Here is a 25,788-nt window from a genome sequence, read left to right as displayed (position 1 = left end):
TCTCCAAAAGCACTCATCCCTCCACAGCACACTGCTACTGTACATCCTTCCACCTCTTCATCTCCTCCCCCTCTCTCATACACACACACTTTCACAATGCCTCTTTGCCCTCCACAACACTACACCTTTTTCCACCGCCTCTCCACCTCCCTCCTCTCAATCCCACCTCTAGTCCAGTGAGACCCCACAAAGCCTGTGCCTGTCTGATCTGACGCCTCTTCTCTGCTCAATCCATCAGCAGGGCTGTCTGCTAAGGCTTTCAGACACTGCCCTTGCTGGTGCGTCGGTGCGTGCGTGCTTCGGCAGGCTTGTCAGTCAGTCACATGAGCCTAGGCTCCGTTCGGATTTGATTTGAAAAACATTTTACTGCTCGCTCTCATGTGATGAGACTGGCGAAGGAGTGCATATAGTTATTTGCATATCGTGTGTGTGTGTGTGTATTTGTGTGCTTGCTTGCGTGTGTGTGTGCTTGTGTGTATGTATGTGTCAATACTCTGGGAGAGGTTCAGGGCACTTGGGCTTGTCACAAATAATTGGGCATGACACAAGCCTCGGCCTTTGGAAGCGTGACCTTGTTCCGCTGTGTCTGTACTTTTCCGAACTTACTAAATCAGAGTGACATGACTCAGCTAGCTGTTGCCTTGTAACTTGGCCTCGACTCCTCCCACTGTAGCTAGCTGCTAGCTGGTTATTGAGGCACCAGGGCGTTTTCTTATGAATGGGTGCCATTCAGCACATGTTATAGTTGTCTGTGACCTTTTGGGAGTATTTCACGAGACCCCTGTGTGTAAATTCTTCATTGGCACGTCATAAAAGTCTACAGGGACTGGTTACTGGCTGCATTTATGTTTTACATGCAGCTCTAGGTTTAGGTACGTGCTTGCACTGCAGGAATTTAAGCACATGTCGGTATAGATGTTTTGTTTTTTTGCCATCATGGTGACTAGTTGGATTCATGTTTGACAAGTGAGGAAGCCAATAGTTTAACCATTGAATGTATAAAGTAAGTCATTATTTGATCTAGATGTCATTAACCTGGCGCTACACTAAGCATTAGATAAATTCATGGCTTTTTGGAAATGAAAAGGAATGCAAATGTACTTGGTTGTGTTTGCTGACTGGCTGTTGCCTTGGTTGGAGTTAGTTCTTAGCTAGATAGAGTTCATATTTTTTGGCGTAGTAAAGAGCTATCCTCCTCCCTCCTGCACTTCACAATCTGGTGCATCACGGGAAAGAACTGGTAGATGCAGGAAGTGCACCGGAGCATCTTCAGATGTGGAAGTTTACTTGTTTTATTGGGCAAGTCTTGGCACTTGCCCAATAAAATAAGTAAACTTCCACATCTGAAGATTCTCCGGTGACTCCTTTCTTTCCCTTCATATTTTTTGGATTAGTATTCAATCATTATCTGTTAGATTTTGGACGTTTCCAAAATTCTCTGCTGAATGCTCTGCGTTGTGTTTATCTGACTCACTTGCAAAAATAAAATAAGTCTTGACTTCGTAATTCATATTGATTATTTAGCTACATGGCACAAAGGCTGTACAAGTAAATATTGTAATGTGCCATGACTTCTTGGAATGGAAAACGAGTCCAAGTGTTTAGTTTCCTGGCTGGTTCTTGGAATGCGGAGTGTGCTGTGTCCTTGTTGTGTGGTCCGTGTGTGGGCTGCGTGCTCCTCATGTGAGGCCCTCTTATGTCTTCCAGCCAATAACTCTTGACCTCTTGACCTTGACTCTCAAGTGCTGACTTTGCCTCTCTCTCTTCCTCTCGCTCCCTCTCTCATTCCACATCCCTCTTTTCCTTCCTTTTACTCTTCCTTCCATGTTTTGCCCCCCACTATTGTCTTTTCTATTCTCCTCCTCCACTTTCTCATGTTCTCTACACATTTCACCATCGGCCTCGTTTCCGTGTTCTCCTTTTCTTTTCTTTACTACTATCTTCCTTCCTTATTTTGCCCTTTACCCCATCTCTTTTTATTCTGCCTCTTCTCTCCTTGTATCCCCCTCAGTGACGCGCTCTGCCCTTCTCGTTCCCTAGGTAACAAAACAGACTTGGAAAAAGAAAGGCACGTGTCCTTGGAAGAAGCAGAGGCGTAAGTTCACTGGCTCCTCATCTTTCTGTGTGTGTTTGTGCATGTGTGTGGATTGCTTGTGTTTCTTTGTGTGTTTGATTGTGTGTGTTTACATACTGTAGGTTGTGCGTATTTTTGTGTGCTTGTGATTTCTTATTGGTATTCTGTGACTATGACCAAATGTGTGAGTGAATGGTGAAAGTTGTGATTGCTCTCCAGTATTTTTTGGTGATCCGTTTCCCTCAAGTGTCTGCATGTGTGACGAGAGACTAGAGAATGTTAAAAAGTTGTTATCCTGTGTTTGTTTCCTGTAGGTATGCAGAGTCAGTTGGAGCCAAACACTACCACACGTCGGCCAAGTTAAATAAAGGCATCGAAGAACTCTTTCTCGACCTTTGTAAAAGTAAGCAGATTCAGTTTATTTGCCACTGAATACTCCAGAGTTTTGATAAGGATTTTGTAAAAAAAAAAAAAAAAAAAAAGATTCAGCCTTCCTGAATGTTTGGACACAAATCTAGAAAAGGCATAAGGCCGAAAGCTATATTTTGTTGTGTGGTTGTCACACATCTTCATGTAAATGCTGAATACACTTTATTTATTTTTTATTATCAGTTCAGTTGTACAACACAGTTCTGTGATTGAAAAAAGCTGTAACACCAATGCCAGAAGGGCAACTGTCCACAGTAAAGAAAGCACTGAAGGCCAAAACCTAGTGTTGACTGTCTGACTGTCACACTTCTTTATGTGAATACCATATTACTTACTTATTACTTACTTCATTACCAGTGCTGCAATACAGTTCTGCGATTGAGATAAGCTGTAATTGTCAGTGTTGAAAGCAAACTTTCTCAATGACTGAGTCAGACCTTTAAGTGGCCACTCCTGTTATTTTCCAATATTTGAATGGGCTTTTTGGGGGCTTTATTTGACAGGACAGTTTGAGCGTAGACAGGAAATGACCCATGCTGGATTCGAACCCTATGAGATTGGAGCCCCTTTATGCACAGATGCCTTACCGTCCTTCGCCTCTAGCACCCCCATCTTTCAGCAATATTGCTCATGACGCTGAACGTCATCATTATGTCTATGCATACGTCTATGCATAAGCAAGTCTCTGTCCTTGTTGCTGCCTCAACAGTTTCTCCTCTCAACATTTTGCATAGTTTGCATGTTTGTGTCGTTATTGCAAAATGTATCTTCCAGATTTGTGAATAATTTTTTTTTTTTAAGTAATGCTTTTGAGATGGTGTCTTTATTGCAAACCGTGTCGTCCAGATTTGTGTATCATGCCAATTTCATCCCAAAGCACACACTTCCTGTTGTCAATAGTGTCATGAGCTGTTCTTTTTTTTATTAATGCTTTTGAGATGCTTACTGGACAACTCATTTCAGTTCCTCTTTTATTCTGCAGATCATGCACTCCCATTTTCAGGAGCAATGCACTTAAAGGATTTATCCGGAGTTGGAACAAGTTTGCCTCATTTTTGCATGTTTGGGATGAAATGCAGTCACTCTAGAGCAATATCAAGGCAAAAGGATGCGTTTTGAGAAAGTTTGATAATATCACGTTAGCCTCGTTAGCCATATCAGCTATGCAATATGAAATATGCGGGCATCGTTTTTCGGCGGTTACACACATTTCAAAAACACAACATTTTAACGTCTTGCACAGCTCAAAACAACGTCACACTTACCTCGTAATATGTTGAGGGTATCCACACATAAACCGAAGTGTCCAAAGTCCTTCATGTATTCTTGAAAGGTCTGCAGAATGTGTTTTGTGAAGCTACTACCTTGACAATATCTACAATTACGGCCATGCAACTATTTGACACAAAAGTCCACAAAGGAGATTGCCGAGTGCGTCGCACCATCAGCTGTGGTTACTCGCTATGGAAATAATCATAGCTGATGGTGCGACGCACTCGGCAATCTACTTGGTGGGCTTTAGTGTCAAATAGTTGTCTTGACCGTAATTTAGATATTCTCAAGGTAGTAGCTTCACAAAACACATTCTGCAGACCTTTCAAGAATACATGAAGGACTTTGGACACTTCGGTTTATGTGTGGATACCCTCAACATATTACGAGGTAAGTGTGACGTTGTTTTGAGCTGTGCAAGACTTTAAAATGTTGTGTTTTTGAAATGTGTGTAACCGCCGAAAAATGATGCCCGCATCTTTCATATTGCATAGCTGATATGGCTAACGAGGCTAACGTGATATTATCAAACTTTCTCAAAACGCATCCTTTTGCCTTGATTTTGCTCTAGAGTGACTGTATTTCATCCCAAACATGCAAAAATGAGGCAAACTTGTTCCAACTCCGGATAATTCCTTTAACCCCATATTGCTCCAAGGACTGCAATACCCTGTAAATAACTGTTAGTCCCGGCTTAGTAAAATAGTTCAGCTAAGTGAAATGTTATGTAAATGTATTGTAATCTGTGTGTGTGTGTGTGTGTGTGTGTGTGTGTGTGTGCGCATGTGCGCGTCAGGAATGATGGAGACAGCCCAGGCAGAGGAGCGGGCGAAGGGGAACGGCGGTGCAAGCACGGCGGCGAGCGGCCGGAGAGGCGTGCAGATCGTAGACGACGAGCCCCAGATTCATGCCTCCAATGCGGGGTGTTGCGGATCCGGTTAACCTCCCCCACCCGTGCCATCTCGCCCCCACCCCGTCCCCCCCACCCACACTGGCCGTGTCCCCATTCCTCGAATTGTCTCAAGACAACCCAGCCGCAAATCCCCCTCCAACATCCCTTAACGCCACCTCTTAATACCCACTTCCGTCGTCTGCCCCCGGTTCCCCCAAAAACCCAGCCCCAGGACTGATGTTTGATTTTCCCCCCCACCCCCCTTTACCATTAAGACTGCAGATGACTGTGGAGCCTTGGCCTCGCACAACGGCACCCAAGAGAAACACACGCTCATACACACAACTGGAGAGAACACCCAAGCTTTGTACAAAACACACACACACACACACACACACACACACACACACACACACACACACACACACACACACACACACACACACACACACATTCACACTCATTAGAGACTCTTACACTGCAGGATGTATACATCTGAAAACTGCCCCCTGTTACGTAGCTCCACGTGCCCACAGCCAAGGACGCAGAGATGGTAAGAGTTAAGTTGAAACGGAGGGAGGAAAGAGAAGACATGAGGGATATGGAATGTATGCCAGTTTGAGGACAGAGCAGGCAGACTACAGGTGTGTTGGAATAACAGATATGTTTGACATACCCTCACACACACATACACTCGCACAGGTTCATACGCACATATACATACTGTATATCCATATCCAATACATGTGTACATCATTGCAAAAAGAAAACACCATTCAGTATGGTTTGTATGAGGCTTTCTACCCTTTACAGTGCTTGACATCATGCATGTTGGATTGATTTTTTTGTGTACAATGCTTCATTGGTTTTACTTTTTAAAAACTACCAACTGCAACAATGAAAAAAAGAAATGACCTTTATTATTTAATAACTTATGTACCGATTCTTCATGTCTGAGAAAAAAAAATGTACTTGTGGTCTTCAGTGAGCTCTTATGAATCTTGATTCTTCTTCTTCGGTCTTTGCTCTGTTCTTTTCTTTTTCTTCTCTTTTCTTTTGATTTCTTTCCTTCTTTTTTTGGGTGGACTATGGCTTCTTGTGGGTGACTGCACTGAACCATCAATGCTTTTTTTCTGTCATACTGAAATCCCCTCGTTTGCCAGAATGTGTATGTAAAATTTACCACAACAAAAACCAAGACGAGAAAAAAAAGACTTGTACAATACATATTGAATATTTTATCTGCTTTTACAAGCTTTGGGAAGAAGACTACGCAGGTGTAGAAAAAAATGTACATTAGTCTTGTTTATGATTGTAAAATGGAAAAAAATAACAGTTGTGGGTGAAAGCACATTTTTGGAATTGTAATTTTTTTAACTGCTTGTGTCAAGTGTTTTTTTTGTAATAGAACAATTATAACAATTTACAATGCTTAGTTGTCAAAGGCATTGTCGTTATTTAAAAACATATACGCCGTATATATTGAAAAAGGATGGACAGTCTGTGAAGTTGAAGGCATAATTATCTTGAAGGTTGAAGGTCAAGGTAAAGTTTATTGACCCCCAGGGGGGAACTCAAGTGGTCAACATTACACATCTCTTCAAGGCATACTATGGACATATAGACAATAGACACTAGACATACCACATTAAAATAAATAGGGAATAAGAAGTAGGACTGGGTATCGCAGCCATGTTCCTGCATCGATTCGATTTGGATTCTTAGGGCTTTGAATCGATTAATCACGATTCAGTTTGATTCGATTCGATTAATTCTGAATCGATTCAATCCGTTCCCTTCTTGGTGCCAGGATTTCCCCCAAAAGATGCTGTTGCCTAATTTTATATAGAAATGTCAAAGGGCTGTGGCTTGACAGTGTTAACAGATCGCTAATTTGTAATAAGTAGGCCTAGGCCTAATTGACTAACACCTACTGGGTATTTTCCATAGACCTAAATTAAACAAAAAAAGAAAAAGAACCAAAAAAAACGATTTTGTGCCCTGTGAATGAATGTGAATTCGATCGATTATCGATTAACTCGATTATTTTACCCAGCCCTAATAAGAAGTGTGATGTGCAATAAAATAACAATAGGAGACAATCAGCTTTTGAATACATACATACACTCACCGGCCACTTAATTAGGAACACCTCTCTAGTGCTGGATTGGACCCCCTTTTGCCTTCAGAACAGCCCAAACTACTTCTAGGGTAGGCTGTGGTATTCCAACAAAAATACATTGATACTTATTGGCCCAAATTGTGCAATGAAAACATCCGTATGCCATTATATCTCCAGCCTGAAACCTTGATGTAAGGCAGAGTTGACCCATGTTTTCATGTTGACGCCAAATGTTGACCATTCTACGTGAGTGTTGCAGTAGATATCAAGACTCCTCAGACCAGGCAACAGATTTCTGATCCTCTAGTGTCGTTTATGGTGAGCCTGTCCAAATTGTTACCTGTTCTTAGCTGACAGGAGTGGCACCAAATGGGGTTTTCTGCTGCTGTAGCCCATTTGCCTCAAGATTTGATGTGCTGTGTAATCAGGGATTCTCTTATGCATACCTCGGTTGTAATGAGTGGTTATTTGACTTAATGTTGCCTTTGTATCAGCTCCAACCAGTCTGGCCATTCTCCTCTGACCTCTGTCATCAAAAAGACATTTTTGCCCACATTTTCGGCAGCCATGCCATGTTCAAAGTCATTGAAATAGCCTTTCTTCCCCATTATGATGCTCGGTTTGAACTGCATCAGATCATCTCGACCATGTCTACATGCACAGAGTTGCCACCATGTGATTGGCACATGAGATTCAAGCTTATCCCTTTCTTCCCATTGGCTAATGTGATCATTAGACCTTTTTACGGGAGGGACAATGTCATTGATCATCAAAATTATTCAGTATCGCTAAAGCATAATTTTGAAGTTATCTTCTCATTTAGATTTTGACACTGAGTAGGGAGAAAGCCCCCCAAAAAGCTGCTCTGTGTTGCTTGATGGAAAGAAAACCATGATGGTTTCTCCTCACGTGACACCAAGGGGGGAGACCGCAGGAAAGGACAGGAGGAACTATAATGATTTTCACACAATGAAATTCAACCTTTACCTTTCCCCAGTTAAAAGTGGGGTAGCCAATGGTGCCCATTGAGCAGTGTGTGTGGATGGTACCTCAGTAACATGGGATGATGGAGGAGACCGCTGATCACTGCAAAAAATCACTACTTTCTCACTACAGGTCAAATTTGTTAAGCCTTACTATTTTATAGTCGATATCACTGAAAATGTTATTTGACATGCAATTCCTTGTGTACAGGGCAATATGATTGGAGTGAGTGAACCTATATTTTCTGCTTTTCACATTGCAATTTAATGACAGATCCAAGCTACGCTCCCTATTCAATGCATCAATAACTAATAGATTTTATCTGAACGCACAGGACCTCATTATGGTCTACACAACACATCATTTATCTTTTCAGCAGACGGTGGCAATCTGTGGCCTAAAGATGCCAAAAGCTTTCTCTGGTGCAATTAATTAAAAGGACCACTTCAGTCAATTTCAATATGCTGTTGTATTGCTCACGCTACCCTTGACTTGTCGCTGCCCGGTGATGCCACATTTTTCGGCTCAGCCCTTTCTGAGATATGAGCTATTCTAAGGGGCGTGTGTTTACAATTTTTTTAAATTAATATAGGCCTACTGAGTACTCCAAATATTTTCCCAAAAGGAACTGCTGTTTGCTAGTTGTCTGATGATGTTGCATAACCTTTTGGATGTTTTCGGGAATAAATAAAATTGTTTTTTTTGAAATGTAAACAAACCACTGTCCCCATTACAATGACCAGTATCTTGGGAAAAAAAACCTCAGGTACTGACAAGTCCAGGGTAGTGTGAGCATTACAACTGCATGTTGAAATTGACTGAAGTTATCCTTTAAGTTTCCATATTAAGCGCAAATGCAGTTTGTATTACTGGCGCAGTGTGTTGTGTGAGCTCAAAGATTACCTTTTGAAAAGAGGTCACTCAAAAGTAAAAGTTTTTTTTTTTTAAAAAGCACACAAATTGCTTCCAACACAGCTAACCTTTTTGACTAACCAGTTGACCTACATACTTGTCTTGTGATCAGCTACCTTTGCACAGGTTGGATCAAATTGTTGGTGAGTTCTTAGTGTTTTTAGTGCTTTTAGAGGATTTTAGTGTTTTTCAATAACAGCAGAGTCTGTCCACCAATGGATTAACTGGTGTTCCAGCTATGTAATATCATCTGCTAATGTTGTACTTACACCACAAATTTACTTTTACCAGGGGCGGAGCACTGGTATTGGGACAGGGGGGGGCGAGAGATGTGTCAGAGGCGTTGGGCCCACGAAATATCGTAGAAAGGGGCCCCTACAAGATGTTTGGCAATCGAAAGTCACTGGGAGCGCCAAGTGGTGTGGCCGGGGGTTCCTTGCCCCTATGCTCCCCTCTCTGCGCCGCCCTGACTTTTACCTTTTGACACCTCTGCTTTTGAGAACTACCTGTCGAAAGACCTACACATGATGCTGATAATTAACCCCTCCCTCAGGCTGTTTGAGAAGATGAAGATGAAAATGAAAGAAGGTTGGTCTCTTATCTTCTCGGCAGATTAACCAACCCTAGAGGATCCATGTCCATGAATAGCCCCTAATTGCTCTTTGCTACAATTCTCAAGTCAAGGGGCAAAAGCAGTGAAAAGTGCTCGTGTCATTTTCATGGAGTCACTTGCGTCTGCAATGCCAATGCCAATGCCAATGCCAATTCCTGTCCCAGTCAAATACTTATACAAATACTTGTCACAGATGATGGTTCATTCATGCCACTGAAGTACACACAGGCTCAGTGTCTGGCTCAGTCAAATACTTACTGGTGATGGTCCGTCAATGCCACTGGAGTACTCTGAATACAGCTAGCATGGCATCAGTCCTTCCCCATGTGGTCATAGGAGGAACTGCCGGGTGTTTACTGTAACTTTACAATGGAAACGCTGTGTCCAGGCCTGCCAGCCTACTCCTTGTGTCTGCATTATTGTATCATCGTCATCATCATCATCATCATCCATGAGATGCAGTGGGTGGTGAATGCTGATTCTGCACGTCCAACCAGATGTGTAGCTTGACTATGCACCACAGAGGAGTGTGTGTGTGTGTGTGTGTGTGTGTGTGTGTGTGTGTGTGTGTGTGTGTGTGTGTGTGTGTGAGTGTGTGTGTGTGTGTGTGTGTGTGTGTGTGTGTGTGTGTGTGTGTGTGTGTGTGTGTGTGTGTGTGTGTGTGTGTGTCACTCACTTGCTGACTTTCCTTCCACGAAGTGCACAAGAATTTCCTCTCAGGATTGATTAACATCAGATTAATATACCAGACCTGACATGGACTACTGAATGCATTTGTACACAGAACCACAAAACCACACTTCATGCTAAGTTTCTCTCCACAGATTTACAAAGTGCACAAGTACACATTACTAAGTACACATTCCTCATTCCCTCTGAGGAATGGTAGCATCATATTAGCAAGCCAGACCTGACATAGGCTTACTGTACTCAACACAACTGTAACGCCATAATGTATGTTGTAGCACGCTGTAAATAGAGCAGTGTTTCTCAACACCGGTGCCGGGGCACCCTGGGGTGCCGCGGGCCCCCCTCAGGGGTGCTGCGGAAAGGTGGCTGATAAATAAATTATGTAATATAATACATATTTGTCTAAATTGTTAGCAAGTTAATGCTAGTCAGTGGAATCTTTCATTTGCCATTTACGCACAATAAACTAAATATAGGTTGCCCCAGTCAGCTGCAACTTCGAACATAGGTCGTGTGACGTCTCCAAATGTGTTACTTTTCTAAGCTTGTGTGGTATCGGATGCGATGCCATGTTACGGCTTGTTGGTTTGGGGTGCCTTGAAATTTTTCATGAATTGAAAGGGTGCCTCGCCTAAAGAAAGGTTGAGAAACACTGTAATAGACATTGAAAAGTTAACTCCCATAGTGTGACACTACTATGACATAACACAGGGCCTTTAATAATGCACTAATGGTCATTACCATTCTGGTAACAGCGAATGTATAACGCTGTGTCTTAACAGGTCAATAACCTACTAACAATCAGTGATTGGCAAAATGGATTCATAAGTTACAGTCCAGTTCCACATAGTATGTTTGTACATTGTATTCCAAATGCCTTGGGTTTACCAGTCAAATTCAGCCAGGTGATTAGTCGGTTGAATGATCACCTGGTTGAAGTAAAGAGGTAAAACAAGATAATTTGGAATATGTGGCAGTAAGGCAAGGCAAGGCCATTTTATTTCTATAGCACATTTCATACACAGAGTAATTCAATGTGCTATTCAGTGATAGAAATATGCAAAAGCAACATAAAAGCATAAAACAAAAGCAACGCAATAAGTGCGGTAAAAGATAATAAAAGCACAAGGCAGTGTAGATAAATACAAGATAAAAATCTATTAAGTCAAGGTAAGTCAAGGTAAGTATTATTAGCCTATATTGTAACTAATGAGTCAATTTTGCCCATAACTGCAAGCAATGTCTGTTCTACAATACATTGACTGAACCTGACTGAAAAGTGGGTGGCTGTGAACGCCACATGGCTTCACCAATATATTAAAACAACACAGCCTCATGCTCCCAGTGAAGGCAACAGAGGCTTCCATGTACCCAAGATGGGGCACATCCACCATTTACTGCTATCACACAGATGGCTAAATGAGCAAAATATGCGTTAAAATCCCTCTTCTCTTAAGTAATACCCACCATGTAATACATGTGTAACTCGTCGTACAGTCAGAACGCATGCACTTGACTAACATATCCCTGCCTACCTGCTGAGATGAACGATCATATCCATGGAGGAAGCCCCTGCAATGCATCTAGGCAGGACAGGAGACCACCCCATGCCACACACACACACACACACACACACACACACACACACACACACACACACACACACACACACACACACACACACACACACACACACACACACACACACACACACACACACACACACACACACACACACACTCACACACACACACATATATACCGCAGGTGTCTCAGTGGAGGTGTCTTGCTGGCTGGGGGGGGGGGGGAGTGTTAGTGTGCGTGTGTGTGTTAATGTTTTACAGAAAACCCCTTGAAAAACCCTGGGAGGTGGGGAGTGTTAGGAAAAGCCCTGTGCAGGCCTGTGCACCCCTCTCCCCTGTGCCGTCTGCAGTAACATACTACCTCCACTGAATACTAATGGCTTTGCCTGCTACTCTCACTTTGCATGCAGCGTGCATCCACTAACCTTAGTCAAATAGCCCACGGACACACTGCAGCACTTTGTCGATGGGATTTGAATGGGACTGCCTGCGGGTCCACTCACGCGCACAGGCACACACACACACACACACACACACACACACACACACACACACACACACACACACACACACACACACACACACACACACACACACACACACACGGTTGCCTCCTGCCTACTGACAAGAATGTAGGCTAAGGCCTACTTTTGTCGCTGCCTGTGAATGGTTTGAATGAATGTAATGGCCAAACATTTGTGTTGTCAATAGAATATATAATTATATGTCAGAGGACACGTGTGACTGTAGGATCAGTTACAGCCAGTCACACATTAAAGTTACAATATTTTCACTAGGATGTTAAGATACACCAATTCTCTTCCCCACCTCTTCTGACCCAATAAATCACATGCACACTGTGGCCACTAGATAGAGCCCTCGCGCAGGTAATCTGTCTACACACTCAATTTTTTACTGTGGGTTTCTTATGTTGGAGAAAATGTCGTGAAATGTGCATTTTATTCATCTTCATCTTTAATAGGCTATCGAAAGTGTTTTTAAAATAAAAATGTTTAAAAAATATTTGTTTTGCCTAGGCCTACTTAAAGGCAAAAGACCACATTTTAGCAAGAGGTGTCAAAAGTGAAGTGTAGGACACCTAATGAGATAGACTGTGTCATTACTGGGAAAAACACAAAAAACCTAACAAGGAGGACCCACAACAAACTTGATCCAACCAGTGCATAGAACATGGTCTACACAGGTCTAGGCCTACTGGTTACTCAGAGTAGGCTACCGGTGTGTTGAAAGGAAACTGTGTTTCTTTTTTCAGCTTTTACTTTTGACACCTCTGATTTTAGCAGGCCTAAGCAGTGAATAGTTGATTCAACTGATAGCCTACATTTACATCTTCAGCGGCTTTTGGCAGACTTTGCAATAAACACTGGACGACTGCAGGGGACTGGAACCAGAGATGGTTTGGCTGGAATGTGGTTTAGCCTTGGTCTACTTTCTTTGGGGTCGGGTCGTGCCTAGCCTACTGCCTACTATTGATGAGATTTGGTATTTTTAAATCACATCATAGGCCAGAATGAACAAAGTAGGCCTACATTTCACAGTCCCTAACACAACCACACTAACACAAAAGCAAAGCACACAGAACCCTACAAAATAAACTTAAAGGGACACTGTGTGAGATTTTTAATTGTTTATTTCCAGAATTCATGCTGCCCATTCACTAATGTTACCTTTTTCATGAATACTTACCACCAGCATCAAATTCTAAGTATTCATTATGATTGGAAATATTGCACTTTTCATACATGAAAAGGGGGATCTTCTCCATGGTCCGCCATTTTGAATTTCCCAAAATATTTTTTTAGCTGAAAAAATGACTGTACTTGGACCACACTAGAAATTATTATTAGTAAACTTTCATGTAAAGATCAAATTTGGCAATAGGCAGCCCAGTTTCAATGAGCAGCATAGTTGCAGTACCTTTTTTGACCATTTCCTGCACAGTGTCCCTTTAAATTAAATAATGGGGCCTATACAAAATAAAATAAAATAAAATGAACAGGCAAAGGCATAGACAATAAGTAGGCTTCTGGATTTCCAGAAAACAACAACATTTGTCCAGCAACTGTGAAAGAGAAGGCTTGAGAACCTGTTTCTCACCGAAGATGCACTCTCTGATTTCTTTTTTATGAGGGTGAAAGAACACGTGAATCTGACGTCATCATAACATAGCTACAACAACAAGAGGGAGAGACATGGCGGCAGCTCCTGTGGGTTGTAAGGTGAGACATGATGTAAACCATGCTTAATCCATAATTTTAAGTCAGTAAACATTTAAATCGATTAAATGTGCGTAATTTGTCCATAGGAGAAATGGATGTGTCATTTTGTCCTCCAGTTGGTGTGACGAATAGGGGTGAAATTGGCCCATCGCCCTCGTTAGCTCACAACAAGCTAGCATGCTAGATGCTGTGGAGTTCATATTTTGACAAAAAATATTGCTAGTATTTAATCTGATTTGCCGTTGTCAATTGGCGACGAAGACACGGGATGACAGCTATGTTGTTTTCTTTAGTCATTGGAAATATCACACTTTAGGATGCTTGTATCCATTTTACGAATTAGCCTACACTTCAGTGACTTTTGTTTGGAGTGGACCATGACTGAAGTTGCTGTCACAAAGTTGCATGGACATTCTCACAACTAGCAAAGAATGTCAGAGGAGAGGGTAGCTCTAGCTGACTACTAGCTGCTACGCCCTGTAAAATAATAAACTTTCGACTGAGTAAGACTTCTGCTGGATCTGTCATTGGAGCACTGAACAGTCATTGCACTAGTAGGCTAGGTCACGCTGTTTCGTCTTTGTGGTTTATCACGGAATTAAAATTCTTATGAGATCAGCATATTATTTGACTCATAGATCTAATAATCTTAGATTGTGCCCTGTGGAGAAAGCCCCGTCGGGGAATGTGTGTTGAAATGTGTTCAAAAGGTAAAGGCAGTGAGCCAGTGACTGACATTCCATGGGCTACAGTCTAAACAAATGTTATATGGTTCTTGTTTGTTTGTTAGGTTGTGTTTGAACATGACGGGGTGTTCATACACCCACATCTGGACAGACAAGACGAGCCTGATTCACTAATATCAGGATGTTTGCGTGTGATTGAAAAGGTGAGTAATGCTATTGTCCTAATGCCGTGCAGTACCAGTTCCCTTTTAACATCATTAGACAATGCAGCAGCAATGAACGGTGGGTTTTAATGTTGATGTGTATTTTTAGGATGGGGATGTTGTGGTCGAGTTTAAACAGTTTGAAGATGCTGCTGATCCATCCAACATGCTGTGTCCCAGCAAGGTTAGTAGGTAGTATCATCACCACTATCATCATCTCTCTCTCTCTCTCTCACACACACACGCACGCACGCACGCACGCACGCGCGTGCACACACACACACACACACGCACGTGCGCACACTAATTATGTATGTTTGACTCCAGACAGTGGACCCTGTTACTGTAGCCTTCAGGCTATGACAATCATGTGAAATATGTACTAGTGAAGGCAAATCAATTCAAACATATCGTGCCAACGGGGACTCGCAGTTCACGAGTTCACTTCCAACAACAACTAATCAGGGTCTGAGTCCTTAACAGCAGCCTGATATTAAACTAAAGGTGTGCAAGAAGCCCAGCCCAATCCAGCCCAGCCCAACCCAGCTCAGGGAATGGGAAAATGACAGAGTGACTTGACACTGGAATGTGCAGTTAGACCCTCTCAGTGTGCAGTTAGAAGGCACTTGCACTCTAGACACACATCAAAGAACTAGCCATTGTGGCGAGTGCATACCTGTACTTGCATGCTGAGGATCCACCTGTGTTGACCTTGCCTGGCATAAATGATTCAGGAAAAAAAAGCTGTTCACCACTTCCACCACTATCAACTGACTACACCACTTATTTTTTAAATGTCATGAACTTTGTCAGCGATTGGATAAAGTAGGACAAATATTAAAAATTTCAATGCTGTTCACCCCCTCCCTCCAATTAAGTTTGTAAATACAGCGGCTCCACACACACACACACACTTGCGCACACTCACACACAGGGCTGCAATATAATGTGTGTGTGTGTGTGTGTGTGTGTGTGTGTGTGTGTGTGTGTGTGTGTATAGGACTCAAGTTCAGTGGTGGAGTGGAACCATCAGCAGCAGCAGCAGCAGAGCCAGCGGCCCCCGCGCTCCCTGGAGCCCCAGCTAAGCTGTGAGACAGAGTGGGACATGGTCAACGCCGTCCACTTCCGCAGGAAAGCATCCATCAATGGAGAAGGTAGACACACACACACACACACACACACACACACACACACACACACACACACACACACACTTGATTACTTTTTATTTGGACCCAAGAGACAAGCATTAAGGTACAAAATCCAAATACTTTGGAATAGGCTATGGACAGGCTGGCAGATTTTAAAAGACTCACACACTTACTTATGCTAGCATCATTGTTACAAAAAATGAAACATCATTCAAGGATAAACAAAACATCTCCGTCTCCATATTTGCATGCTACCTATTATAGCTGAAACAGAGCAAAATATGCAATGCAAATTGCCATATGCAATTTGGGTTGAATTGTGAGGGGTACCATGTTGCCAAATTGTACCTAGTTGGGAGGCATTGTAGTCTTGCTTTGATTGCAAAAATGAGATGGACTTTTTTTTTTTTTAGGACAGAATGTGATACTGACTGGTCACACACACACACACACACACACACACACACACACACACACACACACACACACACACACACACACACACACACACACACACACACACACACACACACACACACACACACGTTTCCCACAGACCAGGTAGCATTGTGTGGTGCTACCGCCAAACAAAAAAGAACAGATGCTGTTGGTCAATTTGTGGTGCTTTTTATGCTGTGGTGCAAGGGGACCCACTAGTTTGACGCCCTCTCGGTACTTACGTGGTACGTCACATGGTAATCAAACATTTCAAACAAGCGATTTAGGGTTAGGGTTAGGGTTAAAGTTAGGTTTAAGGTTAAGGTTAAGGTTAAGGTTAGGGTTAAGGTTAGGGTTAAGGTTAGGGTTAAGGTTAGGGTTAAGGTTAGGGTTAAGGTTAGGGCTAGGTTTAGGGTTAGGGTCGTATGACGTAAGCGGTAAGTACCGAAAGGGCGTCGAATTAGTGAGTCCCGTGGTGCTAGGCCACAGAATGGTCTGGGTATGGGACACACACACATACACACACACATACACACACACACACACACACACACACACACACACACACACACACAGTCAGAGGAGAGGTTATGGGGCCATGGTGTGAAACACTGCAGAGTCCCTCATACCCATTAAACAGGATTGCACAGACAGACACACACACACACGCACACACGCACAGAGGCAGGTCAGGCAGCAGGGATCACGCCATGCCATTCTGTAGAGTTAACTGTCGCGTGATGTGCCTGTAGGATCTCCGAGGTAGCTATGAGCCCAAGTGTCCCGTCCCCGGCTACCCTCCTCTATTAGGAACAGAGGGAGCCCGTCTGACTCCTCACCTCTCCGCTATTCTCATCGCGCTTCACACCGTCTCGCCATTGCCCATTCAGCGTCATGCCTACACCATAATTAAAACTCAGCAGAGAGAACAAAGGTGGAAGGGAAGAGTGTGCAAGAGAGAGAGGGGGAGAAATGAAGAGGAATGGACAGACTGAAGGAGACAGGGAGAGGGAGAGAGGAGGAGAGAGGGTGGGGGGGGGGTGTCAGGATAGGAGCCAGACAGACAGATGTTGTGCAGATGAGTATGATGGCTGAGAGGAAGAGTCACTGCGTTCTCTCCTTCCCCCTGTTCCTCAAGGTCTCAATCTAATGTGTGTGTGTGTGTGGGTACGTTTGTATGTGTGTGTGTGTGTGTGTTTGTGTGTGTGTGCGTGTGTGTGTTTGTATGGTGTACAGTGAGGAGAATAAGTATTTGATCCCTTGCTGATTTTGTTGGTTTGCCCACTAATAAGGACATGATCAGTATTTAATGTTAATGATAATATGTATTCTAATATGGAGAGACAGAATATCAAAAAGAAAATCCAGAAATTAACTCTAAAGAATATATAATAATTGATTTATATTTAATTGAGGGAAATAAGTATTTGATCCCCTGCCAACCATTAAGTGTTCTGATCCCGCAGATCAAATGGCACTTCCAATCAACTTGTTATCTGAATTGAACACACCTGTTAATAGTAACCTGCACAAAAGACACATTGAATCGGCAGAATCAGTCCATAGAATCAGTCAATCAATCAAACTAAACTCGCCAACATGGGACAGACCAAAAAGCTGTCAAAGGATGTCAGGGACAAGATTTTAGAACTCAATAAGGCTGAAATGGGTTCCTGGATATTAAAGAGCAAACTGTTGGTGCGTTTCTTCCCAATTTAGGACATACAAAATGATCATCAATCATCAATCTTAGGCCTGTCTCTGGTTCCATACAAGATTTTACCTTGTGGGAATGTAATATCCAGAAAAAAGGAGATAAAGCACCTTAAAACTGTATGGAAGGAGCTAGGAAATGATCTCAAGGCAGCTGCGACCTCAATCACTAAAAAAAACTATTGGAAGCACTTGATACCACAGCGGATTAAAATCCTGCAGTGCATGTATGGTACCCCGGCTTCAGAAGGAACCTGTTCAGGCTCACCTGAGGTTTGCCAATGAACGTCAAACTGGATTAGGATATGATTGGGAGGTGCTAGAATCAGATAACACCAAAATCAAACTGTTTGGCATTAACACAACTCTATGTGTTTGGAGGAAGAGAAATGCTGCCTATGATCCCAAGAACAACACCCTCTCCAACATCATAAATGAAAGTGGTAACATTATGTTTTGAGGTTGTTTGTCTGGCCAAGACACAGGACAACTTCACATCGTCAAGAAATGGATGGAGGGAGACATGTAAACGTACAATGCTGCATGCCAACCTCTTTCCCACCACCACTAGACTGAAGGTGGGTCATGGATTAGCCTCCCAAAATTATAATAATCCATAACATACAGCCCAAGCAACGAAGGAGTAGCTCAAGCAGAAGCACATTAAGGTCATGATGTGGCCTAGACAGTTTCCAAACATTAACCCTATAATAATCCTGTGAAGGGAACAGAAGTTCCCATTTGGCAAGCTACAGTCATACAACTTAAGTGATTTAGAGATGATCTGCAAAGAAAAGTGGACAAAAATCCTTTCTAATATACCCACACACATTGTCACTAACAGAAAGAAACATCTGACCTCTGTATGTGAAAACAAGGGCTTTGCCACCAAGTATTTTGTCTTTTTTGACTAGAGGGGTCAAATACTTATTTTCCTCAATGGAACACAAATCAATTAAAATATATTCTTCAAAGTTATTTTCTGGATTTTCTTTTTGATGTTCTGTCTCTATATATTATAATACATTTTATCATTAATATTATAGAATGATCATGTCTTTATTAGTGGGCAAACCAACAAAATCAGCAAGGGATCAAATACTTATTCTCCTCACTGTATGTGTGTGTGTGTGTGTGTGTGTGTATGTGTGCGTGCACCCGCGCTTGTGCGTTTGGGCGTTGACACAGACACACACACAGAGAGAGAGGGAGAAAATTATGGCAATAGCTGGGGTGGAAATAAAAGAAAAAAGTTTTGGTGCAGGCTGGGATGGGATTAGGGTGAGTGAGGTAAGGACCCTCAGGCCTATATTAAGACACCCGTGTCCTCTACAGGAAGGCGGGAAAGGTGTGTGTGTGTGTGGAGGTGTGGAGGTGTGAAAAGTTGGCTGACGGGATGGCATGAAATTAATTCCGGAAAGACTAATTGCTTCAATTTTTCCCTTCACCCCCCCATGCTTCGCCCCACTTGAACACAGACACACACACACACACACACACGCACACTTCCCAAAAAAACCCAAATCAGATGGCAATTAATCTTGCTGGGCTCCTGCGAGCATTAATCACCAATGGTGCCCCCCCTTCACACGCACGCACGCACACACACACGCACGCACACACACACGCGCGCGCGCGCACACACACACACACACACACACACACACACACACACACACACACACACACACACACACACACACACACACACACACACACACACACACTTCTTGGCCGCATGGCTAAGTGGTGGCAGGCGAATCACATTAGATGAAATTACTGACCCGGCCCAAACATCTCAGGGTGACTCATTAGGGGACGGGGATGAGATGGGGACAACTGCCACCATGTATCCACACACACACACACGGACACACGGACACACACACACACAGACACACACACACACACACACACACACACGGACACACACACACACGGACACACGGACACACATACGAATCAGCATGGACATGCATGCACCTATTTTTATTCAAACACACTAACAATCATAGTTACACATTACTTGTTGCCTTCATTTTTTTGTCAGCGTTGCGCGTTTAAAAAAAATACAGATTGGAAAAATGATTGAACACAAAATATGGTACACAGTGGCAAGTCAGGCGAAATTCATTTAAACATTTTATTTCTTTGACATGGACAATTATTCGATGGTTTCTTAATCTTGGTTTCTGTTCCGTTACCCTCTTGGTGCACTGCCAATGCTGCCCGCAGTCACTTGACTCTGCTAGCAGTGGAAATCCAATGGGAAAACCCCATTGTCACTGTGACACAGTGCATCGTGACAATGTCATGTCATGACGGAGGACGGGGGCGAGTGCTGGTTATTCACTCACCCTCCACACACTGCCAGACTGGTGGTGTCCAGAATACAACTGGCAGCCTTCAGGATAGTAGTTCAACTCTTGAACTCCTTGACCATGACTGTTTAAAGTGAAAGCCCAAATGGGAAACTCCAACTCCCATTGTCATTGTGATACAGCACTCCACAGCACACAAGTGTTCACTGCACACTGCACACTGCACACTCACCCGTGCAAAGGGGGCAGCCCCCAATAGCGCCCCTAGGGAGCAGTGTGGCGGGACGGTACCATGCTCAGGGTACCTCAGTCATGGAGGAGGATGAGGGGAGAGCACTGGTTAATTACTCCCCCCACCAACCTTTGGGCTACAAGTCTGACACCCTCACTGCTCACCCATGACTGAATGAATAACTGAATGAATAACTGTTGAATGACGTATAACAACATGATGGTTGAGCCCCATGCCATATAAGTCAATTATGGCAGGTAGCAGGCTTCACTCAGGGTTTCTTCATTACTTTTTAGGGTGCTGGCCCAAATCAAATGGGCCATGCCATATATAACATGTCATGGATCGAGTTGGCACATCTGGCTCGCCCAGCAAAGCTGCCCGTTTTCCCCTACGTATCCTCCATCCGCTGGTCGTACGGTGCTAATCTCTTCCCAGTTGGTATGTCTGTCCGGCCAGCGGGCGGAGTATATAGGGAAAACAAGCAGCTTTGCTGGGTGGGCCAGACGTGCCAACTGGATCTATTGATGTCTGGAGTTTGCCATGCTTTCGACAGTCACTTGAGTCTGCTTGAGTAACTTGTGCAGTATCATATCATATGATGGCTGTAGTTGTGCCTTACTGTCTACAGTCAATAGAGTCTGCTTGAGCCAATGCCAACAGATGCTTACAGCAGCAGCCTATTTATTTGGCACGCAGCCTACCACTACAGAACTGCCCTATTTATGTCCTATTAGTTGTGTGATGCAAGTATCACACGCATACACTTACACACACACACACACACACACGCACGCGCGCACGCGCGCACACACACACACACGCGCGCACGCGCGCACACACACACGCACACACACACGCGCGCGCACACACACACACACACGCACACACACCTCAAAGTGCTTACACACACACACACACACACGCACACACACCTCAAAGTGCTTACACACACACACACACACACGCACACACACACACACACACACACGCACACACACACACTGCTGCATATATTCTTCTTTGGCTCTTGTAGTTGTACTTAACATGGTTATTTTGTTTTTCTGTGAGTGTGAATGTATGCAACATGACACCCTACCAGGACCTTGTGTCTGTGCAGGGATGTGTGTGTGTGTGTGTGTGTGTGTGTGTGTGTGTGTGTGTGTGGGTGTGGGTGTGGGTGGGTTTGTATGTGTGTGTGTGTGGGTGGGACAATGTGTGTGTGAGTGTGTGTGTGTGAGAGAGAGAACATGTGTGTATGTGACATAATGTGCGGCGGTAGTACTCAAGATATATATTTTCCTGCAATGTTCAATTATGTGTATAATGTCTTGTGTATGTTTTGTATTTGTGTATTTATGTAAGCTGACAGACACCTTAATTTCCTTCGGGATTAATAAAAGTACTCTACTCTACTCTACTCTACTCTACACACATGTGTGAATGGGGGCTATCATCAGTGTGATGGAAGTGCACCACTTATGTGGCATGACTTCCCGCATCTTAAAACGATAACGACAACAAATTGCTTAATGAGCTTCATGACTCCTTAAGATGAATGGTGTGTGTGTGTGTGTGCGCGTGTACGCTATCAGTGTGTGCGCGTTAGGGTGCATCAGTTGCCCCCTATGAAAAGATATTGCCTTGGCCCTATAGTAAAAATGTTCTACACCCAGTAAAAACACACTGTGTAAAATATTTTGAAATTTGGATGAAGTCTACCGGGGCCACCAGCCCCATGAAAATACAAAATAATGGTGATAGTCAGAATCTTGGAATAGAAATGGACATTTTGCTGCATAAAGCTACCCAATAAAAAACATATTGTCTCAGCTCTGTGATAAAAATGTTCTATGCACAGTAAAATCACTCTGTGTAAAATATTTTGAAATTTGGATGAATTCTACCGGGTCCACCAGCCCCATGAAAATAGAAAATAATGGTGATAGTCAAAATCATGGATAGAAACAGGGCTGGACTGGCCATCTAGCATGGCGGGCATTTCCCGGTGAGCCCCGCACCCTCGTGGGCCCCCATTTTTTTTTTTTTACATTACTGAAAATAGGGGCCCATGAGGGTGCGGGGCCCACCGGTGAGTCAGTTCTCCGGCACTAATAATAATGAGGGGCCCCCCTTAAATCCAAAAGTGCCCGGGCCCTATTTATCGCCCAGTCCAGCCCTGAATAGAAATGGACATTTTGCTGCATATTGTCTCAGCTGTGTGATAAAAAAAAAATTCTATGCACAGTAAAATCACTCTGTGGAAAATGTGTTGAAATTTAGATTCATTCTACTGGGTCCACCAGGCCCATGAAAATACAAAACAATGGTGATAGTGATGGGCAACCTGGATTCCAAAGTCCAGTGCCACATATTCCAAATATAGCCAATATAATGAACCAGCTGACCCACTGCCAGTATCAAGCAAGAGATTGCGAAGTTGTATGACTTTTGTGTGCTTCACCTGTGGGCCTACAGGATTGTACAGGTAGCTGTTAATACCTGGTGGAGCATCTGTACTAAAGCTGTGAATGCTCCTTGGAATGACCTGTGTTTTTTTTAAAGAAATCCCTGCAGTAGTTCAATAGAGTACATACAATACAACTGTATGTGATGTTGGAAAGAGTGGCTTCCCAAAACCTGTACTTAAGTGGCTTCTAGGTATGTCATGGGTATCACCAGGTCCAGAGTCCATTGCCAAGGGCCTCTCAGGTAAGTTATGGTAAAACTCATCTGATGGTGTAAAGTGAAATACTACCACAGGCGATGGGATAAAGAAGTAATGGCACTCTTCAATACAGTGCAGCTTTGCAATCTCTTGCTTGATACTAGCAGTGGTCCAAGGCAGCAAGGAATTGATGTTGTGTTGCAAAAGAGCAAATTTGCCTAAATATAGCAGTTTGACCATCAGTCTGTCCTGAGACTGAAGTCTGTGTAAGTCAAAGAGGATTGAGACAAGAGGGCTTACTCACGTCATAACAGCGTAGTAGGAAATGATGGCGAGGGGAGTACGGAAATGTTATTCACTGTGGAACAGGTCATAGGACAGCGTGAATGTCTGTCAGCTGTCCTNAATTACCCCCAGCAATTACTGCTGACCAACAGCTGCCGTTACTTGGCCACAAATTACGGAGTACGAAAATGGCATCCATCGTGGATGGATGACCAATGACCATGCGCAAGGGAGTTAATTTTCCATCCACTCGTGTCCTCAGGCAACGCCCCCGTACTACACCGTGGCCAATGCATTCCCCGCCATGAGATTGTTCTTTCTCTTGAGTTTCTTTGGTGTAAGTGGATCAACTGAATACACAACCTGCTTAGATATTCCTTCTGTTTGTGCTCCCAATACAGGTGATCTCACTAATTACCTCATCAACCTGGCTTAAGTGGTAATTAGGCTCAGCTGGTTCATTATATTGGCTGGGGCAAATGTGTCGCACGGTTTGTCCACCTCTGTTTTAAGACAATGGCAAACCTAGATTCAAAAGCTACAATCCAGTGCCACAGATTTCAAATTACCTGGTTTTACCTGTCAAATTGCCCTAACTGGAAAGGTAAAACTAGGTATGTCATTTGGAATATGTGGCACTGGACTTCAGCTTTGGAATCCAGGTTGCCCATCACCATCACCATTATTTTGTATTTTCATGGGCCTGGTGGACCCGGTAGAATTCATCTAAATTTCAACATATTTTACACAGAGTGATTTTACTGTGCATAGAACATTTTTATCACAGAGCTGAGACAATATGTTTTTTATTGGGTAGCTTTATGCAGCAAAATGTCCATTTCTATTCCAAGATTCTGACTATCACCATTATTTTGTATTTTCATGGGGCTGGTGGCCCCGGTAGACTTCATCCAAATTTCAAAATATTTTACACAGTGTGTTTCTACTGGGTGTAGAACATTTTTAACATGGGGCCAAGGCAATATCTTTTCATAGGGGGCATCTGATGCACCCTAGTGCGCGTCTGTGCCTGTGTTGATGCCAAGGCTTAGAGTTATCAGTAGAGTGTTTAGGTGATGTTGTGCTATCAGCAAAAAAGCGTCTTTAGTGCGGTTTGCCTCTGAGCACTTAATCAATATGCCTGTCAGTGCATAGAGTAGCAGGGTTAGCAAGCAGGCTGCTGAGCTGTACAGTAGAGACCTGACTGACCGAGTGACTGATGGAAGGAGACCTTGGCAGCTTATTGAGCAGCAGAGGGAAACGGACAAGGCAAGGGCGGAGCTGTGCTCAGATCAGTTTTTGGATCTCTGTTAGAGCTGCCAGTCACTGAGTGCGTTGCAATATGCGACCTTGCCTCCTCCACTTGCGCTTGTCTCCTCTTCCCGCCTCCTGGCCCCTCCTCCGTGGAGAAAACGATAAAGTTTCCCAGCTGTCAGCCTGGCCACAACAACTTTTGAGGGACTGTTTTTCATTCACCATCCCAATTGCAAATAAGAAAAACACGCTGCAATTGAGCTTTTGCAAGATATTGAAATGTAATGCTGTTGTCAGTGATGTCATCATGACATATTACTTCCTGGTACGAGGAGAGAAGCAAGTGGAGGAGGCAAGGTCGCATATTGCAACGCACTCACTCTCTCTCTCTCAAGGATCTTTAGGGCTCATTAACACTGACTGCAGTATGCACTCAGCCACAGTGCAGTATTTGTGTAATGGCACCATTCATACTGCTCATATGTTCAACGATTTAACAGGAGCAGCGAGCATAAAGCTAATAGAACACTCAGGGCTCATGTTTAGTGGAAGCAATATAGTGTCAGTTGTTAAGTAAGGAGTAACATTCAACGAGGTGTGCATTTAATAGGTTGAAGTCGACAAGGTGAAGCCTTAGAACTTCAAGACATGAATTTGAGTGAAGATTGCTCCAACAAGTTCTTATAGATGTGCAATAAAAAATATGATGACTGCATGGCAAGGTTGAGCAGCTTTACATGTGAAGAGTTCTTTTCCAAAACGCCATATCCACCATTTTTGACTTTTTGCATTTTAATATTGGATTTCACTGATAAGAAGTCCTATCATCTATGTGTGAATTCTTGCCATTCAAGTGTTTTGAGAACATAATTTTTAAACCTCTTTAAAATGCATTTTGCAATGTATTTCAATGGAATGCCCAATACAAAAATAAAAATAAAAAACATTCTATAAAATGGATCTCATTTTGGAAAAGAGCTCTTCATGTATACATACTAGAAGGACAACAAATTCACATTGGACATA

At 43.2% G+C, this 25,788-nt stretch overlaps 2 protein-coding genes across 3 annotated transcripts in view; both read left to right on the top strand.

Annotated features, from left to right (window-relative positions):
- The window catches only part of rab21 (RAB21, member RAS oncogene family), a 44,575-nt gene extending 38,477 nt beyond the window's left edge, over positions 1 to 6,098 (top strand). For both annotated transcript variants that reach the window (XM_063212123.1, XM_063212122.1), the window contains 3 exons: positions 2,041 to 2,095; positions 2,389 to 2,477; positions 4,572 to 6,098. In XM_063212123.1, the coding sequence (XP_063068193.1) occupies positions 2,041 to 2,095; positions 2,389 to 2,477; positions 4,572 to 4,717 (290 nt within the window). In that variant the 3' untranslated portion in view covers positions 4,718 to 6,098. The remainder of the gene's footprint in view (positions 1 to 2,040; positions 2,096 to 2,388; positions 2,478 to 4,571) is intronic.
- Positions 6,099 to 13,701: 7,603 nt separating this feature from the next.
- Positions 13,702 to 25,788, top strand: part of LOC134459729 (TBC1 domain family member 15-like) — a 77,882-nt gene continuing 65,795 nt past the window's right edge. The window contains exons 1-4 of the mRNA XM_063212121.1: positions 13,702 to 13,811; positions 14,602 to 14,700; positions 14,810 to 14,884; positions 15,701 to 15,854. Coding sequence (XP_063068191.1) covers positions 13,785 to 13,811; positions 14,602 to 14,700; positions 14,810 to 14,884; positions 15,701 to 15,854 — 355 coding nt within the window. The 5' untranslated portion in view covers positions 13,702 to 13,784. The remainder of the gene's footprint in view (positions 13,812 to 14,601; positions 14,701 to 14,809; positions 14,885 to 15,700; positions 15,855 to 25,788) is intronic.

The sequence above is a fragment of the Engraulis encrasicolus genome, chromosome 12 (assembly GCF_034702125.1).
Source record: "Engraulis encrasicolus isolate BLACKSEA-1 chromosome 12, IST_EnEncr_1.0, whole genome shotgun sequence".
In the NCBI taxonomy this organism is placed as follows: Eukaryota; Metazoa; Chordata; class Actinopteri; order Clupeiformes; family Engraulidae; genus Engraulis; species Engraulis encrasicolus.
Note: the sequence above shows the minus strand (reverse complement) of the source record. Positions and strands in the feature narration are given on the sequence as shown.